We start from the raw sequence: 9,464 nt of genomic DNA on the forward strand, positions 1-9,464 counted from the left end.
GACCGCGGGTTTGATTGGCCGCGTCCTGCCTGTCCCCTCGGCCAGACCCCCGAGCAGCCCCCTCCTCCTCCTCCTCCTCCTCCTCCTCCTCCTCCTCCTCCTCCTCCTCCTCCTCTCCGTGCCTTAAAAGCCCAGCAGCCCTTCCCCAACCCTTCCCCGGCCCGTCCCCAGCCCCTGCAGCCCAGCAGGGCTCTCCACGCCGAGGAGGAGGAGGAGGAGGAGGAAGGACAGGGGGTACGTCCGTGCCGGCCTCGTTTGGCTCCTCCAGAGCCCCCCCCGGGCTGGGGCAGCTGGGGGATGGGGGGGTTCGAGGGGGTACAGGGGGCTCAGAGCACCGGGACAGGGCAGATCTGGGGGAAAACAGGAGGAATTTGGGAGCAGCATCCTCAGGATGGAGTGAAAAAATTCTGGGCTGGGTGGACTTGGAATTTGGAATTTGGGATTTGGGATTTGGGATTTGGGAGAGGCTGGAGGGGGCCGGGACCCTCGCCCTGCTCTGCCGTGGGTGTCCCGCGGGAGGGGAGCCTGGAGGGAGGGAATTCTGTGGCAATGGGCCCTGGAGGGTTTGGATGTGGAGCCGCCAGGACTGGAGGATGTCCCCGTGCTGTCACACGGATCCTGTGGCCTCTGGCCCGCCAGGATGCTGGAAAAGCAGATTTAGACCGGGATTTCGACCTGGATGTGGGAGCAGAAGGGGGAGCAGCAGTTCTGGGGCTCCTGGGGCTGGTTGTACTCGGCTGCTGGGCTTGCTGGGCCAGCGGCCGGTTCCACCCATCCCCACGAGCGCCGTGACCCCCTCATCACCCCCCGACCCCCCCTCATCACCCCCCGACCCCCCTCATCACCCCCCGACCCCCCTCATCCCCTCCCGACCCCCTCCGCACCCCCCGGGGCTGGGAAAGCCGGGCAGCCCCGGCAGCCCCGCGGAGCCTCTCCTGCACAGCCGAGCGTGAAACGCGCTGAAAAGGGTCACGGAATGTCCCCTCCCGGGGCTGTCTGTCCCCTCCCGGGGCTGTCTGTCCCCCTAACCCCGGGGTTTGGGGCTGCCTGTCCCCTCCCAGGGCTGTCTGTCCCCTCCCGGGGCTGTCTGTCCCCCTCACCCCGGGATTTGGGGGCTGTCTGTCCCCCCCACCCCAGGGCTGTCCCCACACCCAGCCCTTGGTGACATTCCAGGTGCCGTGACCCCGGCCAGGTGCAGGATGTGTCCCCTGGGCTGGCTGGGGGTGGCCAGCCTGTGCCTGGGGACACTTTGGGCTGTCCCAGGCGAGGAGAGGAGGAGGGTGGAGAATCCCAAGGCTGAGCTGACCCTCTATGGACACCTGGATCTGGACAATTACGATGTCACCTCGGAGAGCTACGGGGACATCCTGGACCTGAGCAACTACGAGGAGCTCTACGACTACGGGGACCTTGTCCCAAAGGTGGGGGGGACACAGGACAGCCCCTTGCAGCAGCCCTGGCAGCTCTCCCAGGGCTGGGGAAGGTTTTACCCGAGCCAGACCCCTGCCAGCTCTTGGATTGAGGATTCCTTCATCCCTCTGGGCCAGGAGGGCTGGGGGGGTTCCTTGGAGAGCTTTCCAAGAAGGAATTAATGACCCCAACCCTGTGGCCCTGTCCGGTGCCACCCTCCCCAGAGGGGACAAGTCCTCCACGCTCACACCCGGCTGTGCTTGCAGATCGAGGTTGGCACCTTGGCTCCTCGCCCCAAGGAGCCCAAAACCCTCCCAGAGCTGGGTGAAACCACGGCTGGAACCCCAAATCTGCAGCCCCCGAGCGGTGCTGGCCCCGTGCCCCCAGCACCCATCTCCAGGCAGGGTGAGTCGTGCTTCCTTGGGATGCACCCCCACATCACACAGCTGAATTTTTTTTGGGGGAAAAAAAGGGAATTCTGGTGCTGCCAGCAGCTCTTTGCAGGGTTTTGGGGTTGAGTCTGCTCGCACAGCGAGGCAGGAGGGCTGCAGAGAGAGAAATTGCTGGGGAAAAATGAACTCCAGCAAAGCAGCGACGCTTTAATGAGCAGAGGCTTTGCGACAGTGGCAATTAGATTAGTGACAATTAAAATCCTGCAGCGAGGATAAATATCTTTATTCCTTTTCTGTCACTCCAGGCTGGGAAAAATTAGGTGGGAGGAGAAAGGAAATTGGTGCTGAGCTGCTCTGAACCCCCCCTCGAAGGGATGGGAACCTCAGGGGAGAGGAGGGGGATCAGGTGTGGGGGTGGGCTCAGTTTTACCCCCCTGTGCTGGGGCCTTGGGGGCAGCTGGGACAGATTTTTCTTGATTCAAAAGAATTTTCTTGAGTTCTGCTTCCTCCAGTGGGAAAATTAAGGGGGCCAGGAGAGCTTTGGGCGCAAAAAAAGCTGAATTTGGGGGCTTTAATCTCCCCTCCTCCTGCAGGAGGGATTTGATCCTGGGCACTTCATTTATTGACAGGGTTCTTTTTGTGGGGAGTTTCTGGCCCTTCCCTGGAGGGTGAGGGGCTGTGACAGCTCTGGGTGTCACCAACTCTGTGTCCTCATGGCAGAGGGGGCAGATCCTGGTGTTCTGGGGTATTTTATGGGGTCAGGGGGCTGTGACAGCTCTGGTATCATGGATTCTGTGTCCCCACAGAGTGAGCATGTCCCTGTGCTGTTCTGGGGTATTTTATGGGGTCAGGGGGCTGTGACAGCTCTGGGTGTCATAAACTCTGTGTCCCCAGAGTGTCGGCAGGGTGGGTACATCCTCCTACTGTTCTGGGGTATTTTATGGGGTTGGGAGGCTGAGGACAGCTCTGTGTGTCACAGATCCATGTCCTCACAGCCGGGTGGGCTCTTCCCTCTGTTCTGGGGTATTTTATGGGGTTAGGGGGCTGTGACAGCTCCGTGTGCCACAGATCCATGTCCCCATGGTGGGATGAGCTCCTCCCTCTGTTCTGGGGTATTTTATGGGGTCGGGAGGCTGAGGAAAGCTCCATGTGTCACAGATCCATGTCCTCACAGCCAGGTGGACTCCTCCCTCTGTTCTGGGGTATTTTATGGGGTCAGGGAGCTGTGACAGCTCCATGTGTCACAGATCCATGTCCTCACAGCCGGGTGCGCTCCTCCCTCTGTTGTGGGGTATTTTATGGGCTCAGGACTCGTTTCCAGGGCTGCCCAGCTGCCTGCTGTGCCTGTGCCTGGGCAGCTCGGTGTACTGCGACGACACGGAGCTGGAGCAGATCCCGGCGCTGCCCCCGGACACCGCGTACCTGTACGCCCGCTTCAACCGCATCGCGGCCGTGCGCGCCGCCGACTTCCGCGGCCTCGGTACGTCGGGGTCGCCAAGAGGAAAACCCCTCCCTCCCTCCTGTAGGGCTGATGGGGGGTGGGACGGTCGGGATGGACTGAGAGGAGAGATCTCTGGAGCCCCCCAGAGATCTTTTGGGGTTTATTGCAAAGGGCCAAGTGCAGGGCCCTGCTGGGAGCTGCCAGCCACAGCTCGGAGCAGGACTGAGAGAAGAGAGTGGGAAAGAGGATGAGAGGGTAAGAGAGTAAGGGAGCGAGGTTCCCGTTACAATACCATAAATCTGTGCTGAATATTCTAATTCTCACCAACCAATCTAGCCCAAGACACAAATCCTACGGCATTTACATACAGCCTGTAAGAATCATTACATTGCCACACTGTGCTCCATTTTAAACCCTAAAAACTCCTCTCTGGGCCCTTCTGCCAGGCTGGCAGGGTCTGCTCTGGCCCTTGGAGCTGCCTGCAAGCAGAGTATTGTTCCATTCCTTCAGCTGGCCATGCCATTGTTTTCCAGTTGTTCAGTAACTGAGGTATCTCAGAGCTTGCTTTCATTTCAATCTCACTTATAGTTTCCATATTCTCAAAATCTTTTGCCAGGCAGTCATATTTATAAGGCTTTCCTGTTTCATCAAATTTCTTTTCCTCTATAAAATGATGCAAAACAGTAAGTTATTTACAGAAAGCGTGTGAGAAGGTTCCTTACAAGAATGCAAACATCAGAAAACCTTAAAAAATCAGGGTGACGGGGAACAAATCGCCCTGGCTTTGTCCCTGTTCTCCCCCTGCCCTCAGAGAAGCTGAAGCGCATCGACCTGAGCAGCAATTCCATCTCGTGGGCGGACGCGGACGCCTTCCGGGGGCTGCCCAGCCTGCAGGAGCTGCTGCTGCCCGAGAACCGCCTGACGGCGCTGCCCGAGCTGCCCCGCAGCATCGTGCGCCTGGACGCGCGCCTCAACCGCATCCCCAGCGCCGGGCTGCGCCCCGAGGCCTTCCGGGTGCGCCCCGCCACTGGGGGGCTGCCTGACACGGGGGGACAGGGCAGGAGAGAAGGGGTCGGATCCAGGGGGGTCAGGTCCAAAGGGGTCAGCTCCAGGGGGGTCAGCTCTAGGGGAGTTGTCTCTATGGGGGTCATCTCTGTTGAGGTTCATTGGTTCATCTCTTGGGGGTTCATCTCTATTGGGGTTCATTGGTTCATCTCTATGGGGTTCATCTCTGTTGGGGTTCATCTTTAGGGGGTTCATCTCTAGGGGGTTCATTGGTTCATCTCTTGGGGGTTCATCTCTATTGGGGTTCATTGGTTCATCTCTTGGGGGTTCATCTTTAGGGGGTTCATTGGTGCTTCTCTAGGGGGTTGATCTCTATTGGGGTTCATCTCTGTTGGGGTTTTATCTCTATTGGGGTTTGTCTTTTGGTGACTTGTTGGTTCATCTCTTGGGGGTTCATCTTTAGGGGGTTCATTGGTTCATCTCTTGGAGGTTCATCTTTAGGGGTTCATCTCTTGGGAGTTCATTAGTTTATCTCTTGGGGGTTCATCTCTTGGGGGTTCATTGGTTTATGTCTAGGGAGTTCATCTCTTGGGGGTTCATCTCCTGGGGGTTCATTGGTTCATCTCTTGGGGGTTCATCTCTATTGGGGTCATCTTTTGGGGTTCCTCTCTAGGAGTTCATCTCTCACAGGTTCTCCTTTAGGAGGTTCATCTCTAGGTGGCTCATTGGTTCATCTCTTGGGGGTTCATCTTTAGGGGTTCATCTCTTGGGAGTTCATTGGTTCATCTCTTGGGGGTTCATCTTTAGGGTTTCATCTCTAGGGGGTTCATTGGTTCATCTCTTGGGGGTTCATCTCTATTGGGGTTTCATCTCTAGTGGGGGTCACCTCTAGTGGGATTCATCTTTAGGGGGTTCATTTTTATGGGGTTTACTCCCTAGTGGAGTCTCATTTCTAGCAGGTTTATTGGTTCATCTCCTTGGGGTTCACCTCTAGGGGCTCATCACCTCTGCCCTCTCCCTGCAGGACCTGAAGCAGCTGCAGTTCCTCCATCTCTCTGATAACCAGCTGGATTTTATCCCAGTGCCCCTTCCCGAGAGCCTGCGTTCCCTGCACCTCCAGGTGGGGTGAGGTTTACCTGAGTTTAGCAGATCCCACCTCTTCCTCCCCCTCCTCCTCCTTTTTCATTGTGCTGGTCCTGGTCCTTGTTCTTGTCCTGGTTCTGGTCCTTTTCCTCATCCTGGTCCTGGTCCTGGCCATGGTCCTGGCTGTGGCCATGGTCCTGGTCCTTTTCCTCATCCTGGTCCTGGCTCTGGCTCTGGCTCTGCCCCTGGTCTTGGCCCTGGTCCTTTTCCTGGCCCTGGCCCTGGTCCTGCTCCTGGTCCTTTTCCTGGCCCTGGTCCAGGTCCTTTTCCTGGCCCTGGTCCTGGCCCTGGTCCTTTTCCTGGTCCTGGTCCTGGTCCTGGTCCTTTTCCTGGTCCTTTTCCTGGTCCTGGGCCTGGCCCTGGTTCTGGTCCTGGCCCTGGTCCTGGTCCTTTTCTTGGCCCTGGTCCTTTTCCTGGTCCTGGCCCTGGTCCTGGCCCTGGTCTTGGTCCTTTTCCTGGCCCTGGCCCTGTTCCTGGTCCTGATCCTGGTTCTTTTCCTGGTCCTGGTCCTGGTCCTGGCCGTGGTCCTGGTCCTGGCCCTGGTCCTCATCCTGGCCCTGGTCCTGGTCCTGGTCCTGGTCCTGGTCCTGGTCCTGGTCCTGGTCCTGGTCCTGGTCCTGGTCCCGGTCCTGGCCCTGGTCCTGGTCCTCCTCCTCTCCCCTCCCGTGACCCAGCCCTGCCCGTCTCCCGTCCCCGCAGAACAACAAGATCCAGACGATGCACGAGGACACGTTCTGTGACAGCCAGGAGCAGGGCCAGATCCGCCGGGCACTCGAGGACATCCGCCTGGACGGGAACCCCATCAACCTGAGCCTCTTCCCCAACGCCTTCTCCTGCCTGCCCCGCCTGCCCACCGGCCGCTTCTCCTGAGCCCCTGGAGCTGCAAGCGCAGGAAAGCGTCCCCAGATCCCATCCCAGGGAGCTCAGACCCTGCTGCTCCGTGGAAAACGTGACTGAAGCAGAGGTGTTCCACCCCAGGGTGAGCTCGGTGCTGGGACAAATGCATAAAGTAAAAATAGAATGAAATAAAGATTTGGAAATGCATTCAAAGCCTTGTTCTTGGTGTGAGAGCAGCTGGGAGCCCTCACCCAGCCCCAGCCCGGCAGCTTTGCTTGGATTTGCAAAGATGGGATTTCCCTGTGTCCCGTTTCTTCCTCCGTTCCTTCCAGAGCCCCGGGGAGATGCTGAGATCCTGGTCAGGGTGTCTTGGCCAGGGACCAGGAGCTGCATTGCCCCTGGGCTGTGCCTGTGCAGCTCCAGCAGGGTGTGGCACATCCAGGTGTGACCTGGGCACAGCTGGACTGTCCCTGTGAGCTCCCAAAGAGGGAAAAACGGGAAATCCCAGCACAGGGCAACGGGAATCTTCCATCCCCTCATCCCAGACCTGCTGCAGTCCTGGGAACTGGGAGCTGTCGTGGAACTGGGTGGGATCTCCAGCGCCCCAGGGTTTGGGAGGGCATCCCTGGATTTGGGATGGTATAAATGGATTTGGGAGGGCATCCCTGGATTTGGGATGGTATCCACGGATTTGGGATTTTATCCACAGATTTGGGATGGTATCCATGGATTTGGGACAGTATAAATGGATTTGGGATTGTATCCATGGATTTGGGATGGTATCCATGGATTTGGGATGGTATCCACAGATTTCGGATGGTATCCGTGGATTTGGGACAGTATAAATGGATTTGGGCTGGTATCCATGGATTTGGGACAGTATAAATGGATTTGGGATTGTATCCATGGATTTGGGACAGTATAAATGGATTTGGGATTGTATCCATGGATTTGGGAGGACATCCCTGGATTTGGGATGGTATCCACAGATTTGGGAGGGTATTCATGGATTTGGGATGGTATCCATGGATTTGGGATGATATTCCTGGATTTAGGATGGTGTCCATGGATTTGGGATGGCATCCATGGATTTGGGATGACATCCATGGATTTGGGATGGGATCCCTGGGTTTAGGAGGGTATCCACGGATTTGAGGTGGTATCCATTGATTTAGGAGTGAATCCATGAATTTGGAACTGCAGAGAACCCTGGAGCTCCCCGATCCCACCAGCCCCACCAGGATCTCCCTGGGCTGCAGCTGAAATCCCGGGGCCCATCCCGGTTTTCCGCAGCCAGCGGGAGCTGCCCAGCGCTCTGGGATATTTTCCACGCCACGAATTCATCCCTTATATTTTTATCCGTGTGTGAGGAACACCGCGAGGGGGATGACACATCCCTGGAGAATCCAGAGCCCCGAACTGAAACCACGGAGCTCAGCCCACATCCTCGGAGCCTGGGGAGGCATCCGAAGGCGGCTGGAGAAAACCTGGGAAGAGGATCCAGTGTGGGCACCTCCTCTCGCCCCTTTTCCGTGCAAAACCCAGCCCAGGCGTGGATTGCTGACCCAAAATCCTTGGGAAAATGGGAATTTGGTGTTGTTTTGTTCAGAATTGCAGGATTTTCTGCTGTTGTTGTGTCACCCTGGAGCCTACGGATCTGCTGCCCCCTCATCCTCCTCCATCCCACCCACCCTTCCAACACCTTCCCACCAGCCTTTATCCCGCTGATCCCATGGGATGGAGCACCCAGTGCCCCCCTCCCCAAATCCAGCCCCACCTCTGCCCCTCCAGAGCTCTGGGAAAGGTGGGACATCCCCCTGTCCCATCCTGTCCCATCCTGTCCCATCCTCCCCGGGGATGAGGGCACCCCAAAACCACCCAAGGCAAGACAACGCCCCGAAATCTCAACTCTCCGGCAGCAAATCCCGCTCAGAGCTGTTCATTTCTGTTGGAAAAGTTGGGATTTCGGCAATTCCAGCCGGGTGGGATCGGCCGAATTGTCCCCGCCGGATCCTTCGCGTTGGTCCCGCTAGAGGGCAAAGGCAGCGCCGGCAATGCCGGACCCTCCCTTCGGAGCGCTCCCTCCCTCCTGCAGCCTCCGGGTCTCCCGGGAATGCCCGCCGGGGTCGGGAACGGCGCGGGAATGATCCGGGGAAGGGCTCGGAGGAGCTGCAGGGGCTGGACTGCGGCGGGAGGGCGAGGGCAGGGGATAGCACCCAGGTTTACCCAAATTTCCGAGAGCAGTGAGGGGTTCTGCCGGACTCTGCTGGGGCAGAGTTGAGGTTCAGCCTTGGGTGGCTTTTGTGTCCCTGTCACCCCCAGCGAGGACGGACCAGGATGGGGCAGAAGGGACCCTGGAGGGGCCAAGCTGGGGCTGTTTTGGAGCTCGATTATTGATTATTGGGGCAGTTATTGATCACGCCCTCGTGTCCTCGCTGCGAACCGCCACCCCCTCCTGCCACTCGGGACTGTCCCCAGGGCAGGGACTGTCCCCAGGCGCTGCTCGGGCTCCGGGATCCTGTCCTGGAGCAGCACAGAGCCCTCCCCGGGGCTGCCCTCGGGGCTCTGCATCCCTGCCCTCGCCTCCATCCCTGCTGCCTCGCCCGGGGAGCGTTTCCGTGCGGATTCCCGGCTCTGCCGCCCTCCTCCCTTGTCGCTGTGCCTCTCAAGGTCACCTTCCCTCGGCGGGGCTGGGCTGTCACACACATTGATCGCTCGGCTCTGGCAGCGCCGGCTCGCAGCGCTCCCGAGCCCCCGCCAGCTCAGCATCCTGCGGCTGCTCCAGATGGCCCCCGCCCCCTCCTCTCCTCCTCCTCCTCCTCCTCCTCCGTCCTGCCCTCCCCGCTCCGCTCCCAGCCCCAGAACAGAGACAGAATTTGGGGAATTCTCCAAATGTCCCCGGGGAGCGGGAGCCGCTCCCTCGCTGTCCCTGCCGGAGGTGGCACCAGCTCGGGCCGAGCCTGGGGGTGCGGGAGGAGCTGGGACAGCGTGTGACACCCCTGGGGACACGGGGACAGCGTGTGACACCCTTGGGGACACAGGGACTGCATGTGACACCCCTGGGGGCTCTGTGTGACACCCCTGGGGGCTCTGTGTGACACCCCTGGGGACACAAGGACTGTGTGTGACATCCCTGGGGACACAGGGACTGCATGTGACACCCCTGGGGGCTCTGTGTGTCATCCCTGGGGACACTGGGACTGCGTGTGACACCCCTGGGGACTGCGTGTGACATC

At 59.0% G+C, this 9,464-nt stretch overlaps 1 protein-coding gene across 1 annotated transcript; it reads left to right on the top strand.

Moving 5' to 3' along the window:
* Window positions 1-1,199: 1,199 nt before the first annotated feature.
* On the top strand, window positions 1,200-6,261 carry OPTC (opticin; the record flags this gene model as incomplete). The annotated part of the gene is made up of 6 exons (XM_084220464.1): window positions 1,200-1,421; window positions 1,677-1,815; window positions 3,124-3,282; window positions 4,055-4,257; window positions 5,273-5,368; window positions 6,091-6,261. The coding sequence occupies 6 exons, from the start codon at window positions 1,200-1,202 to the stop codon at window positions 6,259-6,261; spliced, it is 990 nt and encodes a 329-aa protein (XP_084076590.1).
* Between the last annotated feature and the right edge of the window lie 3,203 nt (window positions 6,262-9,464).

The sequence above is a fragment of the Fringilla coelebs genome, assembly GCF_963513975.1.
Source record: "Fringilla coelebs genome assembly, chromosome: 23".
Lineage (NCBI taxonomy): Eukaryota > Metazoa > Chordata > Aves > Passeriformes > Fringillidae > Fringilla > Fringilla coelebs.